The sequence below is a fragment of the Cricetulus griseus genome, chromosome 2, assembly GCF_003668045.3.
Source record: "Cricetulus griseus strain 17A/GY chromosome 2, alternate assembly CriGri-PICRH-1.0, whole genome shotgun sequence".
In the NCBI taxonomy this organism is placed as follows: Eukaryota; Metazoa; Chordata; class Mammalia; order Rodentia; family Cricetidae; genus Cricetulus; species Cricetulus griseus.
Window position 1 is genome coordinate 36,596,029 of NC_048595.1, and position 24,583 is coordinate 36,620,611.

Here is a 24,583-nt window from a genome sequence, read left to right on the forward strand (position 1 = left end):
GTCAGGTTAGAGAGGCCCCGCCCCCTGGAGGGGGACCGCGGGAGACTGCAGCTCCCTGGAGCCAGGCGGAATTTTGACTGCAGAGCGGCAGGGGTGGAGACTGGCACCTGAGGCTCCCAGGCTCCACCAACTGAAAAGTTCTCCACCCCCTTATTCTTAGGCCGTTTAGGCTTGTCGTTTTAATGACCCATCTGAATAATTCATCCATCCATCCATCCAATAAATATTTATTGAGGGATACATTCCAAGACTGTTCTAGCTCTAGGGATGCTGCAATAAACACAATAAACAATGTCTTTGCCTTCCTGCATAGAATTGCCAGATTTGGCAAATAAAACACAGAACACTAGTAAAGTTAGAATACCAGATAAACAGCATTTTTTTTTCCAGAGACTTTCCATGTAGTCTGGGCTGTCCTAGAATTAGCTATGTAGATCAGGTTGGCCTTGAACTTGCACAGATATTCCTGCCTCTGCCTCTTGAGTGCTGGGATTAAAGGTGTGCATTGGCATGCCTGGCTTAGCTATTTTTTTTTTTTTAATTATAAGAGGTCTCCAATATCAACGGCAACCTCATACTGAAACATAATTGTACTGGGCGGTGGTGGAGCTGGCCTTTAATTCCAACACTTGGGAGGCAGAGGCAGGTGGATCTCTGAGTTTGAGGACAGCCTGGTCTACAGAGTGAGTTCCAGGACAGCCAGAGTTAATGTAGAGAAACCCTGTCTTGAAAAAAAATAATAGTAAGTAACAAGATTTACTTGTTTATCTGAAATTCAAGTTCAACTGGTCTTCCTCTATTTTATCTGCCTGAAGCAAAAATAGGCACACTTACTACCTATAAAAGTCAATGGTTATTATGAGAGAAACTGAAACAAGATAAGGCAAGGAGTGCTTTTTTTCTTTGGTAAAGGGATCTTTGGGCAGAGGTCCTTAGGAAGTGAGGGGGTGAGTGGTTTCCAGAAGGAGTGATCAGAAAGATCTGGTTTGGCAAAAAGATTGATAGGAAATGAAGTTAGAGAGATGTCAGGGGCTAGACCTTGCAGGTCTTATAGGAGTTGAAAAAACCATTGAGGGGCATACCCTGATTTTTCAGTTTATAAAAGATGACTCTGGTTACTGTGTGGAAAAAAGAAGGAGGAGGGAGAGGGAGGGAAAGAGGGGGAGAAGGAGGAAGAGGAGGAGGAGAGGAGGAGGAGGAGGAGGAGGAGGAGGAGGAGGAGGAGGAGGAGGACCCAGGAATTTCTCTGGCCAGACTAGAGATGAAGGAGTTAGACAGGATGGCAGCAGTGGGGATGGCTAGCATTCTGCATACTTCTTGAAGACAGAGCTAAGGATATTTGTTGGTGGATTAGATGAAAGGGATAAAAAATGGATGGGGGCATGGATGACTCTGGAAGCTTGGAATGGCCTTGTTATTTATGGAGAGGGAGAAGGTTTGGGACATGCTCAGGAAGTCAATCAAATATCCACATTTGAACTCCAGTAGACTGCTTGATACTTCCATAGGGAATTCTGTTCCATAGGAACTGTGGCCTGAATTATAAACTGGAAACTCATCAGACATCAATGATATTTATAACACAGTGCTTTGAGCTACCTGGAAGAAAATCAAATTAATTTAAACCCCCACATTCTTACTGTGGCAATTGCACTACCTTTGCCTGAGGATTCCCACTTACAGCTTAGGTGTGTGTGTTGATTTGTCTTTAGGTGTTTAACCAGCAAAATGGACCCAATCACAACCACCCAATAGATATGAGATGACATGTTTACGCGAATGAACAGTGTTGCATAGAGGTAGGGGCAGACCTCTGGGGTCATGAGATCTGTGGTTAAATCCTTCCTGTGATACCAGGTCTGTCCAGATGGGGGCTGCTTGATTTTCCTGGGTTGTTCCCCCATACTGTATCCTGAGATAAGCATCTACTTCACAGGGTAGATGGTAAGAGATAGTGAGGGTGGTGATGCTTTTGTGGTGCAGATGCTCCATTTTTATTGTTCCTTCTGCTTCTAGAGCTGCTCTGACCACGTATAGTAGCTACTATCCATATATGCCAGATATAAAGTTTAGCTCTGCTAAAACGAAATGAAAACGTTCCCTTGGCATCACTGGCTCCTTGCCCAGTGGATACGTGGATAGCAGCTATAGGGAAACACAGGCTCATCTCATTCTACTATCATGAATAGTTTTATTGTTCAGTTCTGTCCTGGTGCTTCCCTGAACGACTGGAAATGGACAGAGGAGGTTACCAACTTCATGACCTGTTTCATAGACACATTCTATCCATGGTCACCAGAGGTAAGTGAGGTACCTATTCAGGGTGGGAGGTGTTTCTGTTGTGGACGTTACATCCTTACCAAGGGAACTGTGGCTGAAGATCTCAGGGCAATGGGACAGGACCAAGGAGGCACCGCCCTCCACCCTTGCAGCTGGTGAAGCTGTTCCTTCTGCTGCTTCTGCTTTTGGTTTCTCTGCCTGTTTGCTCTTCTGTCTATCTCTGCTCTGAAGACCACACCTCTGTGTTGGGCAAACATCCCCCCTGGATGCTGAGTCACCCTCTAAACACTGCATACCTGCAAGATCTTTTCCTCAAGAGCACTTGGCTACTTCTCTGGTCACTTTCCTCAGAGATGGGACCCTCATGTTCAGGGATCAAGCCAACACCCTCAGAAACAAGACTCCTGTCTTGAAGGGCGTATGCTGCCCTGCTTCACTAGGACTTTCCAAGGAGGTGGCTGCTTCTCCTTTGGGGACGCTCATTTTGTCACCCCACCCCCGCCCGATCCTCTGGATCCCTGTTGATCTATTTAAAACTTCTCTGACAAGCAATGTGAGTGTGTGGTGGTGATGGTGCCACTGCCATTCTGAGGCTTCAACATTCTTGTCTGTAAAATGGGAATACTAATATTTCTTGCCTAGTCTTCAACTCAGTGCTGTCTTGATGAGGGAGCAGCATAAAAATGCTTTATATGCCGTGATGTGCCATGTAGGTTGGGTGACTTATCTGCCACATGCTCTGGAAGTTCTGGGGTGGGGGGAGAAGGGGTAGGAACATTGCAGGCAAAAATCACAGCCTGTGCAAAGTGGTGAATCCACGTCTGAGAGCCGTGCTGCTTTGGAAGACTACCCAGAGGGAGTCTTTTTCATCAGGGAAAGATGAGAGTGGGCAGCGTGCCCAGGATTCAGCACCCAGGATGCTGGTGAATTCCTGTGCTGAAGCTTTTCAAGATCTTAGCATCTGAGAGGACCAAGGAGCCAGACCAGAGCCATGGCAGGTTTCTAATGGCCCCTGCCAGGGACCAGGCCTTAGTTTCAGTTTACTGTAGGTGACTGGAGCTGAGCAAACACTTCTTGGGTATCACCACAACTTAGGGACAACCAATCAGCAGGCACCCCATCGCCTTCTGCTAGCTCAGTAGGCACTCCATGGCCCCCTCTGCTGGCCCAGCAGGCCCCTAAAGCCCATTTGCTAGCTGAGCAAGCACCCCCTAGCCTTCTGCTAGCTAAAGATAGCTTTCCATACCCTGCCTCTGGAAGGTCCCTAACCACTAGGACCTCCCACCAATGGTCCAGACCAATCTTTCCTCCACTAGTCAGTCCCAGAATAATCCCTCCTCCCTGAAATTTCCCTAACTCCACTTAAAAGGAGCTTGCAACCTTCTTTGGGGATCGCTATTTGCCACTTCAATGTTGGATAAATAAATTACTGTTTAATTATATACGTGGCTGTTGGTCTTTTCTTGGGGACTTCTCTCGGACCCTAACAGCACTCTCTTCAAAGGACCTAAAACTTCATCTAAATGCTGCCACTTGGCCACTGTGTGATCTTAGACAAATCTCTGAGCCTCTCTAAACTTCAATATCTATTTCTGTCAAGTACTCATGACTGGCTACATAATTTATGAGGGATAAAGCATTTTAATTTCAGGCCTTAGTTTTTTTTTTTTTTTTTTGAGACAAACTTTCCTCTTCCTGTGATTTTTCTCAGGCTGTCGGCTGTTTATTACTCTCTGTTTAGTGCTGTTGTCCTGGTGGTATGACATGGGTATAGTGTGGATAGCTATAAGATCCTGTCCTGTGCCTGGGCAGACACATTTCCCTTTCTCTCCCTCTTCTTGGATTGAGGCCCTATGAGAGCAGAAGGCTGGGGTGTCTGGGGAGCAGGGATGAGACAGGCACCTGGGAATCTATCTCAGAGGTGTGAGTTTAGAGGAATAAGAAACAGCTCTTTGTGTGAGCCGAGGCTTTACATAACCCTGTGCATACACAAAACACACGCAGGGATACAAAAAATCTTAATCTCTAGATGGCCAAAACAGAACAATAAGCCCCAAATGTAAGGTCACCTGTGTGCCCATGTGGTCATAAACTCATCAAGCTGGTCTTGACTGCACCTAGCCCACAGGGTAGCTGTGCTGAAGTCATGTGTCTGATACATTATAAATGTCCACAAACATCAGCTGCTCCATTAATGTGATTATAAATTATTAAATATATTGTCCATTCATCAAATGTGATTTTTGATGACACTTCCATTGTGGGGATACATCTCTGTTTACCTAACGGAAAGCGGAACTTCCATTTGCTGCAGAAATCCCTGTTTGGCATTATCTTTCTTGATCCTTTGGTATGGTTGTAACAGGAGGAAACAATAAAGATGAATTATGTTTAAGTACTTAGATATCAGTCCTCATGGCAGTTAAGGGAATCTTCCCTAGATTAGCATCTTATCTTTGATCTAACTATAATGTAAATTGATGCTCAAAAATGGAAAAAGACTTACTTGCCTAGGGACAAACAACAAATCAGTGGTTGTCTGCCTGTGAAGCCTGACTACAGTGGAGATTGTTGCCTGGCACCTTCATCTGCATCTCATCTGGAAGATACTTGCTGCTGAAGCCTCTTACCTTTCCCAGGATGGCTTCTTGGCTCCCCAGCCCCTCCCATCTTTTTTCTCCTGCCAACAGCTGCATCCTCTGCCCAGATGACAGGCTTAAGAACAACGGGAAGGGGAAGGACTGAGTGGTAGAAAGCGACCAAGCACCAAGCTAAACAATGGCTTCTCCCATGAACCCCAGGCAGCTGGAAGCAGCAGCTGGTACCCAGCATTATTGTGGGTGGGCATGAGGACTGCCCAGGAGGATGTTTCTATTCTAGGTACAGTTTTCTTTGAATTGCTGTGAGCTTCCGTGCCTCTGCTCAGCATTAACTGTGGTTTCCCCATCTGGTGTCTTTGGCATCTAGAGCCAAGTCTAGTGGTAGAGTCTCAGGGCTGCTTGCTGAAGTAAGTGGAGTAGATGAGACTAAAGAATGTTCAGGTATTATTGCTGATCTTAAGGTCCCATCTCCCTGTGCATCCACACATCTTGTTCCAAGTGAGCTGCTCCTTGTTTGCAAGGTCTTGTGTGCTGCACTGGTACACTGGTGCCATGCACGTGCTCTCAGGAAGCAGGTAAGGCCCAGTCTTACAACCTCAGGGTACGTGTCACAGAAAGGTTTAGTGTGTGTGTGTGTGTGTGTGTGTGTGTGTGTGTGTGTGTGTGTGTGTGTGTAGCAAGCTTGTAGTGGCTAAGCTTACCTTAGGATGAGAATAATAATCCAGGGAGAAAAGAACCTGTATCAAGGCATCCATCTAACCTGCCTGGCCTTTACATCTGGCTTGTCCCCTGGGATTTGGGATTTGGGACTACAAATGGCAAGTAGCTCTGGGTGTTTATCTCCGTGACCTTAGGCAATCCTCTTCCTCATAGGGCCTGTTACCTCATCCATGAGTTGAAACTAGCAATGTTCCTTTCCTAGCAGTGCCTGTGGCAAGAATTTAATTGAAGTGGTCAGCATTAAAGGGCCCTGAGGGGTTTGCTATCTACAGTTAGTGAGCTGGGAAGGAGAGAGATGGACTTCTGGGGAATCTCAGTTGAACCAGGGAACTTGGCACAAGCTAGAGAAAAGGGAAGTAGGTCAGAAAGGGAGGGCTCTTTTAACTGAGGAAGGGCCTGGCACTGTGTGTGTGTGTGTGTGTGTGTGTGTGTGTGTGTGTGTGTGTGTGTGAGTGTGTGCAGCCTGAATGTTTGTGGGGGCCAGTGAATGCTGGGAGACACTGAATTAGTAAGGCTATTAATTTGGAGGTCCCCCGAATTCTTTCCGAGAGACCCACACTGGCTCTGCTGTCACAATCTCTTGAGGAGATTGGAGGCAGGGAGGCCAGAATGGCAGCCCTCTGCTGCCCTCTTCTGCTTTCCTGGGCAACTGCACTTATCTGAGAGAAATAATTTCCATCCTCTGATACAATAGGGATGGCATCAGGAAAATTTTCAAATGGAAATATTTTTTCTTGATTCATCCCCCACTTAATATATGCTGGGATCTAATCTTTCTTCTTATCTACAAAAGAGAAAAAAATCACACAAGATCCTCACCTATGTGGTTCATACTTCCAACAAAGAAACATGGTTATTAAATGAGATGGATAAACACGTAAGTGATAGAGGATGGGAATTAGAGAGAAATGAGGCAGAAAAGGAGGATGGTAAGTATTTCTTCGAAGACTGAAAAACCGTGAGGTAACATTTGAACAATGATCCAAGGGAGTTTAGCTTCTGACACTACTGAACACCAGGTACAGGGCTTTCACCTTCAAAAATAACTAGAAACTGGAAAAATATACAACAAGCCATTGGATATTAGTTAGCGGAGGATTGTGATATCCATGGGAGAAGAATATAGTAAGCATGATGCTAAGAACTTTCTGCACATTCACAACACTCACTGCCCAATAAAGTGGTAACATAAAATCTAAAGAAGGTGGAAAACAAAACCTACAGTTCTGAGAAAAATCACTTCACAGAAATAGAGACCAAGGGTCAAGTGCTTCCTGCACAAGTATGAGGAAGAGCTGGGTTCGGATCCCAGCATCCATGCAAATAGCTGGACATGATGGCAACAGGAGGCTAGACAGGCAGATTTCTGCAGCTCACCGGACCCCCAATCTAGACAATTGGTGATCACCTGGTTCAGTTAGATGCCCTATCTGTAAAGATAACATGGAAAGCAATAGAAGAAGACATCTGATGTTGACTCCTGGATTCCATAGGGGCACATGTACCTACATACATGCAACACATCACACACAGAGAAATGCGCACACTGTCACATGACCTCGGGTAACAGAAATGATAGACTTAAAAGACACAGATTTAAGATCCAGTATTCTAAATACACATTAAAGGATTTTGAATGAAAACATGAGCATGGCAAGAGAAGCAATGGTTAATGCTATAGCATTTGAACCAAAAATGCAGTATGCACATTATCAGAAGATTAGGCACTGACAAAGCAGAGATCAGTGAGCTTGAAGACACAGCATTGAAAACATCTAATCTGTAGTATGGAAACAGTGGCAGCAGCAATGACTGCAAAACAGAGGTTCAGAACCTTCAGGACAGTACAAAATATTCTAATATATTTATAATTGAGGCTTCAGAAAGGCAAAGGGCAGAAAATATTCTTGGAAAACTTAATGCCAATAAATCTGACAGTTCAGAGATGAAATGGTCAAATTATTTGATCAGCACAGACTGCTAAAACTTCTGGAGCTGGGCTGGGTGACTTCAATAGCTCTCTACTATTAATTAAGACTGTTATCAAAATTCTCACTTCCCCAAACAATAATGAAAAATAAGATCCAAAGAGATGAGAAGTACCCTTGTTATTGCCCCTTTGGTGGGCTTAACAGATCCATTTTCTTTCAGCAACCCTCAAACAAAGAACAAAAACATGAAAGAAATTTCCCAAATTTTGTGAGTGTGTGTGTTAGGAATTGAACTTAGGAGGCCTTACACATGTTAGGCAAACACTTAACCACTGGGTTATATTCCAAGTTCAATTTTTAAGGTCAATATTAACTTGATAATAAGATCACACAAAGACATTCCAAGAGAAGAAAACTAGACTCCATGTTTTCTTATGAAAAAGACAAAGCAATATGTAAAAGGGCATATCAGAACCAAATGAGGTTAATCTTAGAAATGAAAGATGGACTTGAGGTTTGAAAACCAAAACTACTCATTATATTGTATGTAAGAAAACAATATAACCATTCTACTATATGTCAAAAAAAAATCAGAGAAGTTCCACAGTGTGGCAAAGGATGGGTATACAAAGCCTACAGCTAGATAGCGAATGCTGAAAGAATACTTTTCTTTTAGGTTAGGAAGAAACCAAGGATGTCTGTTCTCATTGCTCCCATTTGAAACTGTACCAAATTCCTAATCACTATCATAGGACAAAAACAAAAACAAATCAGTGTGTTACTGATGTGTTAATGTTGAGGTGACTATTGAGCCTCCAGGTGGATCTATCAAATGGTTAGAGGTGAAAGTCTGAAGTTCAGGGCAGACATTTTAGTTCAAGATACATTTAATCCACGGGATTACCAAATGCTATAACCAAATGGGATGGGTGGAAACAAAAGGACAAAAATTTAAGAACTGAGCTCTGGGAATCCTCTAATCCTCAGCTTGAGAACTGGGTGGGAAGGGGAAAGGGGAGAGGGAAGAGAGGACAAGGGGAGAGGGAGAGGAGAATTCATCAGAGAGGTAGAATACAGAGCTTTGCCCTGAACAAAACTATGTAGGAACAGAAGCTATCCATAATGCAGCAAATAGGGGAGGGGAGTGTCCTAATGGGTATTGATTTCTGTCTCAGGGTTTCTATTGCTGTGAAGAGATACCATGACCATGGCAAGTCTTTTTTATTTTTAAAACAATCATTTTTTAAATTTTACATATCAATCCCAGTTCCCCCTCCTTCCCCTCCTCCCGCTCTCTTCACCTCCCCGCGACCTACTCCTCAGAGAGTGAGGCTTCCCATGGGGAGTCAAAAAAGTCTGACACATTGAGGCAGGACCAAGCCTCCCTCCTCAGTCATAACTAGGCTGAGCAAAGTATCCATCTACAGGAAATGGGCTCCAAAAAGCCAGTTCATGCGCTAGGGATAAATCCTGGTCCCACTACCAGTGGCCCTATGAACTTCCAAGACACATGATTGTCACCAACATGCAGAGGGCCCAGGTTGGTGCTATTCAGATTCCCAAGCTGTCAGTCCAGAGTCAGTGAACTCTCACTAGCTTGAGCCAGATATTTCTGTGGGTTTTCCCATCATGGTCTTGATCCCTTTACTCATATTATTGGTCCTTCCTCTCTTCTCTGGACTCTGGGAGCTCAGCCCAGTGCTCATTTGTAGATCTCTGCATCTGCTTCTATCAGTTATTGGATGAAGGTTCTGTGATGACAATTAAAGTAATCATCAATCTGATTACAGGGGAAGGCCAGTTCAGGCACCTTCTCCACTATTGCTTAGAGTCTTAGCTGGGTCATCCTTGTGGATTCCTGGGAGTTTCCCTAATGTCAGGTTTCTCACTAACCCCATAATGGCTCTCTCTATCAAGATATCTCTTTCCTTGCTCTCCCTCTCTGTCCTTCCCCAAACCCACCATCCCATTCCTCATGTTCTCCTTCCCCTTCCCTCCACTCTACTCCACGCTCCTGATTTACTCAAAATATCTTGTCTATTTCCCCTTCCCAGGGGGAATCCATGTATGTCTCTCTTAGGGCCCTTCTTGTTACCTAGCTTCTCTGGGGTTGTAGACTGTAGGCTGGTTATCATTTGCTTTATGTCCAATATCTAATATCTAGATATTATATCAAATATCTAATAAGAGTGAGTAAATACTGTGTTGTCTTCCTGGGTCTGGGTTACTTCACTCAGAATGTTTTTTTTTCCTAGTTCTGTTTCCCTGCAAATTTCAAGATGTCATTATTTTTTATTGTTGAATAGTACTCCATTGTGTAAATGTACCACATTTTTTTTTATCCATTCTTCAGTTGAGAGGCATTTAGGATGTTTCCAGATTCTGGCTATTATGAATAATGCTGCTATGAACATAGTTGAGCAAATGTCCTTGTGGTATGAGTGTGCATCCTTTAGGTATAGGCCCAAGAGTGGTATTGCTGGGTGTTGAGGTAGATTGATTTCTAATTTTCTGAGACACCATCACACAGATTTCCATGGCAAATCTCATAAAGGAAAACATTTAATTGAGGTGGCAGCTTGCAATTTCAGAGGTTCAGTTCATTATTGTCATGGTGGGGAGCATGGCATTGTGGGCAGATGTGGTGCTGGAGAAGTAGCCAAGTGTTCTACATCTTACAGGCAACAGGAAGTGGTCTGAGTGTCACACCGAGTGAAGCTTGAGCAAAGGAGACCTCAAAGCCAACCCCCACATTGCACTTCCTGCAATGAGGCCACACTTACTCTAACAAAGTCACACATCCTAATAGTGCCATTCCCCTGGAGACCATCTTCTTTCAAACCACCACAGCTACCATGCTAGGGGCATTGTGGATGACTTCTAATGATAGAATTGTGGTCAGATTGACAATTTAGAAGGGATACTCTGTCAACACAGAGTGTGATAGAGATTAGAGTATGGAGAGCCTGAAGACAGGTCTGGAGGTCAAGAAAGAAGCAAAAGGAAGTAAATACTAGGTTAGGTAAGGTAATTTGGAATTTTCCCTATTCCCAGGGCTCCTCCAGAGTCAAAGCAGAGGGATCTATCCATGGTGCTGATGTCTAAGTCCCAAACCGGTGATCGTGTCTCAGATCTCAGGACTGGCAAAGAATCAAGTCCAGCATCACCTACTGATGATTGTTGCTCAAAGACTTTAGGACCTGGTAACATGGTTTAGAGACTTGTGGGATTTGTAGTGGCCTCACTTCTATGCATATTCCCCAGGACATAGTTGTTTGGATGGACTCTAGCTAGTCAGACAGACTGAGAAAGGGAACTGTGGGGCTCAGACATAGTCTCTTCCCTAGCTCCAAGTATCACTATGGCTAGCTACTTAGTCTTGTTTCTCATGATGCTTAGTTCCCATTCAGACCAGTAGCGATTCTCAGCCACCCATAGGCTCAGACTGACATTTTGTCATTGTATGTGAGCTTTTCCTGGAAAGTTTCTTTATGCTTTCTTCACATGACTAAAAACCCAGTTCACCTTTTTCTGGGACACCTTCCTTATACCCTCCAAGGTTGATTAGGTGACATTTCTTCTTTTGTTAATTGATACTGTTAGTATTCAGGCATCTGTACTGGCTTGTCCTTGAGATTCTGACAAAGTATGCCCTCAGCTGCAGCCACTAAGAGTACCACCTGTGCACACTCACTACATTCCCCTCTAAAAGGGCCCTGCATACCTCCCATACCCCCCTCTCTCTCTCTCTGTGTGTGTGTGTGTGTGTCTGTCTGTCTGTCTGTCTGTCTTTCCTCTCTCCCACAGCTCCAGTCCCTGGAGGCTGGTCTCCCCACCTTCCCTTTCCCCCTTTTATGATCCCTTTCCCTAATAAAAAGAACCCCTGCACTTTAACTATGTAGCAAGGCATCTTTCTCTCTTGCACTGCTTTTTAAAAATCACAACAGATACTATAAACAAAACTAGCTAATCTGTTGTCTTGGCTTCTGACATTGTCTCCACTGGTCCTTACATAGATCTCTACCTCTCACCTCCTCCCTCTCCTCTCCTTCCTTTCTCCTGTCTCTTCCCTTCCTTTACCTTTCCTTCTCTCCACTCTCAAACACACACATGCACACACACACACAGAGCACTTTAACCCAAGCCAACAACTAATATCAGCCAGCCAAATTTATGTTTGAGCATTCAGTACCTTTCCCCCACGGCAAACACCATCTTAAAGTTTGCACTTGTAATTTCTTTCATTTAAAATAATATACACCTAGCATTTTTTCATTTTAGATGCTACTGATGTTTATCGACTATCTTGTTGTATGTAGTATTCTGTGATTTGCATTTTTATTTCAAAATGTTACCAATATTGATTAAGTTGTTATATTCACTCACTTTTTCTGATATGCAGAAAATATCCTTTTGTATAAATATATCACTATTTTCATGTCAGTGGACATTCATCAATGTTGTCATCACTATTTTGCCACTATAAGTAGATCAGCTAAAGTATGACTGTACATGTTCCTTGGTATACATATCCTTTAAAATGTATTATTTTATTAATTCTTTAGAATTTTATATGCACATACAATGTATTTTGATCATATTCACCTTCCATTCTTTTCTGTAACTCCTCCTAGATCCATTTCTTATCATCTACCTGCCTCTCAATTTCATGACAACTTAAAAAATTGTCCTGTTCTGTATACATGAATGTGGAGACACCCACATTATCACCTTTAAGAGCCATTTTAAATGCTTTAAATCATGTTCTTCTACCCCAATAATCATCTGTAATTGAGAAATTTCTCCTAGAAGCTTCTGAAGACTATTAAGAGTTTGATAATGATCCCTTCTAATTTGCACCTTCTGTGGTCTGATTCTTTGTCAATCTATTTTATAACCTAAATAGTTAATAGAATCTCCTCTTTGTATCTTTTCCAGGACAATCTGTAATCCCCCATCTAGGCAGAACTTCCTTTACCATGTCAAACATACGTTCCAAAGTTTCCCTTATTGGAATCTGATAAAAGAATATCATCCATGCAATGATAAAAGAGGGATTGTGGAAATTTTTACGAATTATTTCCAAAGGTTGTTGTACAAGTGTTGACATAAAGTAGGACTATTTAGCATCTCTTGAGGCAAAACCTTCCATTGACATCTTCAAACTGGCTGTGAGTTATTAAGAGTTAGTAAGTAAATGCAAATTTCTCTTTATTACTTCCTTGTAATGGTATAGTGAAAAAACAGTCTTTCAGGTCAATTACTATGATCAGCCATCCTTTGGGTATTAAGGAAGGCAATGGCATTTCAGGCTGTAGAGAGCCCATAGGCTGAATTACCTTATTTATGGCTGTCAGATCTGTCAGCATTCTTCAGTTGCCTGACTTCTTTTTGATAACAAATAAAGGAGAATTCCAAGGACTGGTAGACTCCTCTATGTGTCCAGCCTCTAGATGTTCCTGTACTAATTTTTCTAGAGCCTCTAGCTTCTCAGAGGTCAAAGGCCATTGCCCTATCCAGACAGGTTCATCTGTAAGTCATTTTAATGGCAGGGCCTTTGGTTCCTCTGAATGTCTATCATTTATATTTAGTTTCTGTACAGCCTGGATGATTGGTAACCATTTCCCATAGCTTCTTAATAGGTCTTTTCTACTATCCAGCGATTGTACATAATTTGTATCTGACACTGGAGGTATGTTAATTTAAGTTTTCCATTGCTGTAAGAGATCATGACCCCAGAGGTTTCTAGCTATATTTGCTACATAAAGTTTTAGTCTCCTTTCTGTCCTTCCAGTACAATGCAGACCACTGAGCAAACACTCTGTTGAACTCTAGATAGAGTTTCAATACCCAAAAATTGTACAATCACTTCCCTAAGTGGCCACTTCTTCGGCCAGGACTTGTGCATAATAATAGGGATGTCCAGTGTCTACTATACTGTTAATAATTTTATTAATGATTTTTACCTTTAAATGAGGTCTTCTATCTTTGATGGACATCTGCCAAAACAGGCGCTTTTCATCTTATCTTATGTGCAGTCTTATCTGATTCTTCATCGATAGCCAAACTACCATCCAGAGCAGTGTCATCTTTCACAATAGACAAAGAACTATCTATTCGTCCTGTGAGAGATTGTCTTCCACTGCTACTGGAAACGACTGGACCTTTTTCGATGTGGAGGCCTTCTTGAGTTTCCTGGCCTTAACGGATTCCCTTGCATGTCTGTGGTCGATCTACACTCATTAGTCCAGTGTCTGCCCTTACCATATCTCCTACACAATCCAGAAGGCAGTGGCCTTTTGCGTGATGGATCATTAGAATTTCTTTGCCTACAATTTCTCCTTACATGTCCCATTCTACCACAGCTGAAACATCTAGGTTCCTGACATCTTTGTGGTCTCCTGGAGTGGGCTCTTCCTACATGAGGCTCTGGTTCATAGTAGTGATGAACCCTGGCCTCTTGATACCTATATCAATCCCCATAAGGTGTTTCTCCTTCCCAAGCCCTTCTGTCATCATCTCTGAAAATTTTTTTTCTTTTTTTTATTAAATTATTAATATTTTCACATGTACTTTCCCTCTCCCTCTCCCTCCCCCTACCCCCATTCCTTCTCCCCCACCTCCAACCTACCCCCCACCCCATCCACCCGCCACTCCCCAGGCAGGGTAGGGCCCCCAACCAGGGCTCCACCAAGTCCACCAAATCTTCCTGTGCTGGGCCTAGGCCCCTCCCCATGTGTTCAGAGACAGAGCGAATCCCTTCAAGTGGGATGGGCTCTCGAAGTCCCTCCCACCCACCAGGGCAAAACGCCAGTCCACCTCCAGAGGCTCCCAGGAGTGCAGGGGCCTCCCCATTGGCATCCATGATCAGGGGGCTGGATTAGTCCTGTACTGTCCTCCCAAAGAGCATCTGGGGTCGATATGCTTTCCCTTTTTCAGGCCAACTGTTTCTGTGGGTTTCTCCAACCAGGTACAGACCCCTTCGTTCTTCATTCCTCCCTCTCTTCAACTGAGTTCCAGATTTCAGCTCAGTGTATTTCTGTGGATGTCTGTCTCTGCTCTCATCAGCCACTGGATGAGGACTCTAGAATAGCATAGAGAGTATTCATCAATCTCATTCTAGGGGAAGGGTTTCTAGGCCAACTTCTCCTCCACTGCCCAGACTGTCAGATCGTGTCATCCTTATAGGTCTCTGGAGATCTTCCTAGTTCCAGATCTCTTCTCGGACCTATAGTGACTCCCTCTGATATGGTATCTCTCATCCTGCTCTCTCTCCTCTATTCTTCCCCCAACTCAATATATCTGCTCCTCCATTTCTTCTCCTCTACTCTTCATCTTGTGCTCTTATTGTGGCAGCACCCACTTCCCTACCCTCATGCTCTCAATTAGCTCGGGAGTTCATGCCATTTCCCATTCCTGGGGTCCATTTATCCCTTAGAGTCATTCATGATTTCTAGTTTCCTTGGGGTAGAGGATTATAGGCTGGTAAACCTTTGCTCTATGTCTAAAAATCATATATGAGTGAGTACATACCATGTTTGTCTTTTTGTGATTGGGTTACCTCACTCAGGATGGTTTCTTCTAGTTCCATCCATTTGCCTGCGAATTTCAAGATTCCATTGCTTTTTTCTGCTGAGTAGTACTCCATTGTATAAATGTACCACATTTTCTCTTTCCATTCTTCAGTTGAGGGGCATCTAGGTTGTTTCCAGGTTCTGGCTATTACAAACAATGCTGCTATGAACATGGTTGAACATATGTCCTTGTTGTAAGGACAAGCAGTATTTGGGTATATACCCAAGAGAGGAATGGCTGGATCTTGAGGTAGATTGATTCCCATTTTTCTGAGCAACCGCCATACTGATTTCCAAAGTGGTCTTACAAGTTCACACTCCCACCAGCAATGGAGGAGTGTTCCTTCTTCTCCACAACCTCTCCAGCATAGGTTGTCATTGGTATTTTTGATTTTAGCCATTCTGACAGGTGTGAGGTGGTATCTCAGAGTTGTTTTGAGTTGCATTTCTCTGATGGCCAAGGATTTTGAGCACTTTCTTAAGTGTCTTTCAGCCATTTCAGATTCCTCTGTTGAAAAATCTCTGTTTAGTTCTGCACCCCACTTTTTAATTTCATTGTATGGTGTTTTGGTGGCTAGCTTCTTGAGCTCCTTGTATATTTTGGAAATCAGTCCTCTGTCAGATGTGGGGCTGGTGAAGATTTTTTCCCATTCTGTGGGTGGTCGTTTTGTCTTACTGACTGTGTCCTTTGCCTTACAGAAGCTTCTCAGTTTCAAGAGGTCCCATTTATTAATTGCAGACCTCAGTGTCTGTGCTTCTGGCGTGATGTTCAGGAATCGTTCTCCTGTGCCAATTTGTTCAAGGGTTGTTCCCACTTTCTCTTCTAAAAGATTCAGTGTGGCTGGGTTTATGGAGAGATCTTTGATCCATTTGCACTTAAGTTTCGTGCATGGTGACAAGTATGGATCTATCTGCAATTTTCTGCATGTTCGAATCCAATTGTGCCAGCACCATTTGTTGAAGATGCTATCTTTTTTCCATTGTATGGATTTAGCACCTTTGTCAAAAATAAGGTGTTCGTAGGTGCGTGGGTTAATATCTGGGTCTTCAATTCGATTCCATTGGTCTATCTGTCTATTCTTGTGCCAATACCAAGCTGTTTTCAGAACTATGGCTCTATAGTAGACCTTGAAGTCAGGGATGGTGATGCCTCCAGAGGATCTTTTATTGTAAAGAGTTGTTTTGGCTATCCTAGGTTTTTTATTTTTCCATATAAAGTTGAGTATTGTTCTTTCAATGTCTGTGAAAAACTGTGTTGGGATTTTGATGGGGATTGCATTAAATCTGTAGATTGCTTTTGGTAGAATTGCCATTTTTACTATGTTAATTCTGCCTATCCAAGAGCACGGGAGATCTTTCCACTTTCTGGTATCTTCTTTAATTTCTTTCTTTAAAGTCTCAAAGTTCTTATTGTACAGGTCTTTCACTTTTTTGGTTAGTGTTACCCCCAGATATTTAATGTTGCTTGTGGATATTGTGAAAGGTGATGTTTCCATGATTTCTTTCTCATTGAGTTTATCATCTGTATACAGTAGGGCTACAGATTTATTTAAGTTAATTTTGTATCCTGCTACCTTGCTGAAGGTGTTTATCAGCTGTAGGAGTTTCCTGGTAGAGTTTTTCGGGTCACTTATGTAGACTATCATGTCATCTGCAAATAGTGAAAGTTTGACTTCGTCCTTTCCAATTTGTATCCCTTTGATATCCTGATCTTGTCTTATTGCTCTAGCTAGAACTTCAAGAACAATATTGAAGAGATATGGAGAGAGTGGACATCCTTGTCTTGTTCCTGATTTTAGAGGAAATGCTTTGAGTTTCTCTCCATTTAGTTTGATGTTGGCTATTGGTTTGGTGTATATCGCATTTATCATGTTTAGATATGTTCCTGTTATTCCTGTTCTCTCCAAGATCTTTGTCATGAAGGGATGTTGGATTTTGTCAAAGGCCTTTTCAGCATCTAGTGAGATGATCATGTGGTTTTTCTTTTTCAGTTTGTTTATATGGTGGATTACATTGATGGTTTTTCGTATATTGAACCATCCTTGCATCCCTGGGATGAAGCCCACTTGATCGTGGTGGATGATTTTTCTGATATGTTCTTGGATTCGATTAGCCAATATTTTATTGAGTATTTTAGCATCAATGTTCATGAGAGATATTGGTCTGTAGTTCTCTTTCTTATTCTTATCTTTGTGTGGCTTGGGTATCAAAGTGATTGTAGCCTCATAGAAGGAGTTTGGCAATATCCCATCTGCTTCTATTGTGCGGAACAGTTTGAGGAGTATTGGTATCAGCTCTTGTTTGAATTTCTGGTAGAATTCTGCAGTGAAGCCATCTGGTCCTGGGCTTTTTTTGGTTGGGAGGCTTTTGATGACTGCTTCTATTTCATTAGGGGTTATGGGTCGATTTAAATTGTTTATCTGATCTTGATTTAATTTTGGTAAGTGATATTTATCCAGGAAACTGTCCATTTCCATTAGATTTTCGAATTTTGTGGAGTACAGATTTTCAAAGTATGACCTAAAGATTCTCTGGATTTCCACAGTGTCCGTTGTTATATCCCCCTTTTCGTTTCTGATTTTGTTAATTAGTGTGCTCTCTCTCTGCCTTTTGGTTAGTTTGGCTAGAGGTTTGTCTATCTTGTTGATCTTCTCAAAGAACCAACTCTTTGTTTCATTGATTCTTTGTAATGTTTTCCTAGTTTCTACTTTATTGATTTCAGCTCTCAGGTTGATTATTTCCTGGCGTCTACTCCTCCTTGGTGAGTTTGCTTCTTTTTGCTCTAGTGTTTTCAGTTGTTCTGTCAGTTCTCTAATGTGACTTTTTTCTAGTTTCTTCATGTGGGCACTTAGTGCTATGAACTTCCCTCTTAGGACTGCTTTCAGAGTGTCCCATAAGTTTGGGTATGTTGTGTCTGCATTTTCATTAGAATCTAGGAAGTCTTTAATTTGTTTTTTTATTTCTTCCTCAACCCAGGAATGGTGCAATTGGGTGTTATTCATTTTCCAAAAGTTTGCAGGTTTCCTGCCATTTGTATTGTTGCTGAATTCTAGCTTTAATGCATGGTGGTCTGATAAGATACAGGGGGTTATTTCAATTCTTTTGTAACTGTGGAGGTTTGCTTTGTTGCCTACTATGTGGTCAATTTTGGAGAAGGTGCCATGTGGTGCTGAGAAGAAGGTATATTCTTTTGAGTTTGGATGGAATGCTCTATAGATATCCGTTAACCCCAGTTGGGCCATGACTTCTTTCAGATCCTCTGTTTCTTTGTTAAGTTTTTGTCTGGTGGTCCTGTCTAGTGGTGTAAGGGGGGTGTTGAAGTCTCCTACTATAAGTGTGTGTGGTTTTATGTGTGGTTTGAGCTTTAGTAATGTTTCTTTCACAAATGTGGGTGCCTTCGTATTTGGAGCATAGATGTTCAGGATTGAGATTTCATCTTGATGGACTTTTCCTGTGATGAGTATGAAATGCCCTTCTTCATCTCTTTTGATTGATTTTAGTTTAAAGTCCATTTTGTTAGATATTAGGATTGCTACACCTGCTTGTTTCTTGAGGCCATTTGATTGGAAAATCTTTTCCCATCCTTTTACTCTGAGGTATCGCCTGTCTTTGAAGTTGAGGTGTGTTTCTTGTAAACAGCAGAAAGATGGATTCTGTCTTCGTATCCATTCTGTTAGCCTATATCTTTTTACGGGTAAGTTAAGGCCATTGACATTTAGGGATATTAATGTCCATTGTTCGTTGGTTCTTGTTTGGTTTGGATTTATTGTTGGTGGTGTCATTGTGTGTGGATTTTGCTCTCCTGCTTCTTTTTGTGTTTGGCAATATTAGATTATCTATTGCCTGTGTTTTTGTGCATGTAGTTATGTTCCTTGGGTTGGAGTTTTCCTTCCAGAACCTTCTGTAGTGCTGGATTTGTGGATATGTATTGTTTAAATCTGTTTTTGTCATGGAAAATCTTGTTTTCTCCATCTATAGTGATTGAAAGTTTTGCTGGGTACAGTAGTCTGGGTTGACATCCATGCTCCCTTAGTGCTTGTAGTGTATCTATCCAAGACCTTCTGGCTTTCATAGTTTCCATTGAGAAGTCGGGTGTGATTCTGATTGGTTTGCCTTTATATGTTACTTGGCCTTTTTCCTTTGCAGCTCTTAATATTTTTTCTTTATTCTGTAGATTTGGAGTTTTGATTATTATGTGTCGGGGGGACTTCTTTTTGTGGTCCAGTCTGTTTGGTGTCCTATAAGCTTCTTGTACTTTCATAGGCATATCTTTCTGTAGGTTGGGGAAGTTTTCTTCTATGATTTTATTGAATATGTTTTCTGTACCTTTGAGCAGTGTTTCTTCACCTTCTTCTACACCTATTATTCTTGGTCTTTTCACGGTGTCCCATATTTCCTGTATATTTTGTGTTAGGGATTTGTTGGTCTTGAGGTTTTCTTTGGTTGATGAATGTATATCCTCTAGCGAGTCTTCAATAGCTGAGATTCTCTCTTCTGTCTCTTGAATTCTATTAGTTATACTCACATCTTTAGATCCTGATCGTTTATCCAGTCTTTCCATTTCCAGCATCGCTTCATTCTGTGTTTTCTTTAATGTGTCTAATTCAGCTTTCATGTTTTGAACTGTTTCAAGAGCTTCCTTCACTTGTTTGGTTGTTTTATCTTGGGTTTCTTTAGCTTCTTTAAGAGATTTGTTTATTTCTTGAATATTTTGGTTTGTCTTTTCCTCCATATCGTGTAATTTTTTGCTTACTTTTTCTTCTATTTCTTTAAGGGATTTTCTTGTTTCCTCTTTGAAGGTCTCTATCATCTTGCTCAGATAATTTTTGAGGTCCATCTCTTCTTCATGCACTGTGTTGGGCTTTTCAGATCTTGCTGGAGTGGAGTCCCTAGATTCTGGTGGTGTCATATTGGTCTTTCTGTTGTTGAGCGGGTTCTTATTCTGTCTTCTTCCCATATCTTTTTCCAGTGAGTGCAGGTAGGATCTCTCTATCTCCTCTTGTTACTCTGTAGTGTGTGTGGGCCAGGAATTCAATGTCCGAAGCTCTGGATGGTTTTGCCTCTCCTCGTAGCCTCCTCACTCTGATGGCGTTAGGCCTCTTGGTGGATCGGTCGCCGGGAATGGAATGAAGAGTGGCCTGTACCCAGATTCGGGGAGCTCCTCCCTGCCTGGACGTGTCTGTTTCAAGCAGGGACGAGCCTGGAGGGATCTGGGTGGATGGCGCTTAGGACAAGAATTGGGTAAAAGCAGGGGGTGGCTCACCTGGTCTGCGATGAGTCCACGGAAAGGGAAGGAAGAGTGTCCTGAACCAAGCCAGATTCAGGAAGCTCCACCCTACCTGGGCGTGTCTGTTTCAAGCAGGGACGAGCCTGGAGGGATCTGGGTGGATGGCGCTTAGGACAAGAATTGGGTAAAAGCAGGGGGTGGCTCACCTGGTCTGCGATGAGTCCACGGAAAGGGAAGGAAGAGTGTCCTGAACCAAGCCAGATTCAGGAAGCTCCACCCTACCTGGGCGTGTCTGTTTCAAGCAGGGACGAGCCTGGAGGGATCTGGGTGGATGGCGCTTAGGACAAGAATTGGGTAAAAGCAGGGGGTGGCTCACCTGGTCTGCGATGAGTCCACGGAAAGGGAAGGAAGAGTGTCCTGAACCAAGCCAGATTCAGGAAGCCCATCTCTGAAATTCTTAATCTCCTGCTGCCTTTTGAAACCTCTTGTGATAGCTTCTCCTGCCCAGACTCCAGCATCTTGCATATTATAGTTAATGTGGGCTGTATGCAAAACCCATTCTTCTAGCGGAGCTCATCTGATCTTTAAAGGCAAAAGTATTCTTTTGCATATTGAGTTTGCATTGTCATAAGCTATTGTATATACAATCGAATGTCTTACTGCTGGATCTGTTACTTGTTAGTCTACTGCTCTGGTCAGCCAGTCTAAGAAGTCCTTGAATAGTTTTGTTGGTCCCTGTTCTATTCTGGTATAAACTTCCAGTCACTCCCCTGTCTCACAAACCTTATCCCAGGCATTTAGTGCTGCTTTCGTGCATAAGGACAGCATATGATCGTCATATTCAGCCTGAACCAGTGGGTCAGCATAAATACCCTCACCCAGAATCTTTTCTAGAGGAGCGTCATGGCCGTCTCTAATGGCTTGACGCTCAAGAAGCTTTCTGTCTTCCCTTATCAATGCCTTCCATTCGATTTGACAAGAATTCTCAAGTACAGCTGACACCAGTCCTACCCAATCTGTGGGCATCACCCTGTTAAAGGTTGCCAAGAATGTAATATCTCTTTTACATATGGGCTATGAAGACCATATGAGACAACTGATTCTTTAATATGCTTAAGATCCGTCAGCTGTATAGGTTACCATACATAAGCCACCTGTCCCTGGGAGTGTTTTTTAGTTGATGGCTTTTCTACCATTGTTGTTGGGTACACCAATGGTGTACTCATAACGACTTTAGAATGATTAAGATACCTGTGTGGAGTAGGTGCTTTGGATTTGAGTGATTCTGTCTCCTCGTCATTCCAACGATCCTTTGAGCCTAGTAACGATATCCTCATGAAAAGTTTCAATCTCCTTAATCATGAAAGATTCTAGGCATGATAGCGAATCTGTGAATTGCTGTGACTGCTCTTCTATACGGTTTTCTAGGTGTTTAATACATCTCTAGCTAGCATTTGGGTGGCATGGAAACTGCCATCCAGGAATTGAAATTTAGGCTCAAGGTCATGATTTGCCTCAGCAATCGACTGGATGGACCTCTCTAATTTGTCAGGTCTGTTCTGTAAATCATCTTGCAAACATTCGAAACTTGATTCAACTCTATTATCTACCCTTTCATATTTTTCAGCCAATGATTTAATGGCATTATCCGATTGTTTTTTAACCCTATCCTGGGTATCTTGTATCTTAGTATTCAGATTACAGGACAGAGAGCCTATCCAAGTTTCCAGTCAGCTACATATTTTCTTTAGTTCATCACGGTCCTCTGACTGCTCTGCCTGTATCATATAAGACATAGAGCAGAGCCTATCATCTAGTTTCTGTTCTACATGCTGCATAAAAGTATCATGGGTCAGTCTGGTCTCCAAAACCTCATTACGTAAAGCTTGCATATCTTGTAGGCAGGTGGTGAAATTAGATTTATCCCTGTTCCTGAGGCCTCTGGCTAGTGATAATGTGTGCATTAGCATGCTAACAGCTAGCAAGGCATACAGGCCAATTATTGGCAGATCAACGTCTTCCTCGAACATTGAATTTACATAAGAAGCGAAATGTTACCAGTTGAGGCGAATGATAAATATTCAGCCATATTTACCAATCAGCTTCTACTTCAGATGCAGTAGGATGTTTTCAGCTAGAGGAATGATGCTTCCATTCCAGATGCAGTAATCACTTTTTACCAGAAGGTGGCGCAGGTGTTCAGTTGCAGTTGTGTTGAGTTGGACCTGAAATTTCCTGAAAAATCCTTATAGAGCGTGTTAAGAACGGATTAGGGGTGTGTTTACTAGGTATGGGAAAACATTCAAACAATACCAGGTGGAGACCAAGCTTGGCAGATGTAGCTCCCGGGCAGATGTAGACACGGGCTCGCGGCTGAGCTGGTGCAGCGGGCAGCGCTGCTTCGGGACCAGGAGCTATGCGGGTGGGGATGCAGCAGTGAGCATTCTCTGTGGAGAAAGGCTGTGGGCGGGCGGACCGTAGCGTTCCTTTGGCTTTGGAGGCCCGCAGCAACAACAACAACAACAAAAAACAAAACAAAACAAACATACAAAAAAAAAAAAAAACCAAACTGTCCAGTTTGGTAAGGCAGGACAAAATGGGACCAGTCACACAGCTCTCGATTCTGGGCCACAGGCGTGCACACGCAGCTAGATCTAAGTGAGAGCGTGCGCCGAAAGCGGCAGCGCTCCAAGCCCAGTTTACTTACTGCATTCCTCTGGGATAATATGAATGCGTAGTGTCTCTGTACGGGCAGGTGGAGATACCGAGGTGCCCTATGGCTCAGATACCCAGAGGGCTTCCCACAGCTTCTGGTCTGTGGGGCCTTTCCTGGCCTTTCGGCTCCTCAAGCAGAGGCCCTCCCAGAATGGGGCTCCCACGGAGCACGAGTGGGTAGTGGATTTCAGTTGGGTGCTACTTATAATGAGAACCGATCTGCAGTCTGTATGGTTAAGATATCTTTATTCAGATAAACACGAGCCAAACGCAAGCCAGAGCATGCCCAGGGCAGCAAAGCAGAGAGGCCAGAGAGAAGGGCCTTCCCATGTGCTTGCAGACCCTTAAGAGTCCATCCTGTGTCATCCTGACCTCACCTTGACTACACAGGTCAAGGCGTGGTCAGGCACACCTGTAGCCAGCCTCTAACAGGCATGGCTTACTGTCCCCTACAGATCTCTAGGTGAATTCACATTTCAGTAAAAGTGGAGTTCATTCTTCTTCATGCCTGAATAACATGCTACTGTATATTTATTCATTTATCCACTCATCTGCCGATGGACACATAGATGGATCCCATATCTTAGCTATTGGGAATGGTTCTGCACTAAACATAGACATGCTGGTCTCTGCAGTATGCTGTCTTATAGTCCTTTGAGTATATACCAGCAGTGGTATAGCTGGGTCATATGGTAGTTCTGTTTCTAGTTTTTGATTTCCATAGTGACCAAAGCACTTACATTCTCATCAGCAGTGTAGAAGGGGTTGCCTTTCCCCACATTCTTGTCAGTGTTTGCTTGTTTTCTTAATGACTCTGACTGAAATGAGAAGGTATTTTAATGTAGTTTTAATTTGCCTTTCCCTGATTGCTAAGGCTATTGAACCCTTTTTAAAATGCCCATTGACCATAACTTCTTTATCCATTGAGAATTGTCTTTTTTTTTAAAGCTGTTTATACACTCCAGATATTAATCTTAAATCCTTATCAAAATTCTGATGGCATTCTTTATAAAAGAGAAAAAAATCTAGAATTCATATAGAATCACAAAAGATTCTGAAAAGCCCAAGCAATTCAGAGAAAACAAGAACAATGCTGACTGGAGGCATCATAATAACTGATTTCAAACTATATTACGAAGCCATAGTTACAAAGCCAGCATGGTAGTATTTAAAAAACAGGCTTATAGATCGATAAAATACAAGACCCAAAAGTTAATTCTACACAGCTATAGAAAAATACTTTTAAAATATTAATTTATTTTCAAGAATATATACATATACATACATATTACATACATATCTATAACACAAATGACTATATCCACCTCCCCGTTTTCACCCCCAACTTCCCTCAAATCCCCTAACACATTTTCCTCCTAACTTCTTGTTCCTTTTCGTTTTTAAGTAATCTGCTAAGCCCAGTTAGTGCTGAACATATTTGTTTGGGTGTGGGGGCATGGGACTATCCATTGGAGCATGGAAAATCTGCCAGTAGCACATTCTTAAAGAAAAAAAAAGAAAAAAGAATGATTCTCT

At 42.6% G+C, this 24,583-nt stretch overlaps 1 protein-coding gene across 1 annotated transcript in view; it reads left to right on the forward strand.

The window, feature by feature from the left end:
• Window positions 1-1,959: 1,959 nt before the first annotated feature.
• The window catches only part of LOC100769255 (cytochrome P450 4B1), a 68,233-nt gene continuing 45,609 nt past the window's right edge, over window positions 1,960-24,583 (forward strand). Inside the window, exon 1 of the mRNA XM_035439704.1 lies at window positions 1,960-2,301. Coding sequence (XP_035295595.1) covers window positions 2,182-2,301 — 120 coding nt within the window. The 5' untranslated portion in view covers window positions 1,960-2,181. The remainder of the gene's footprint in view (window positions 2,302-24,583) is intronic.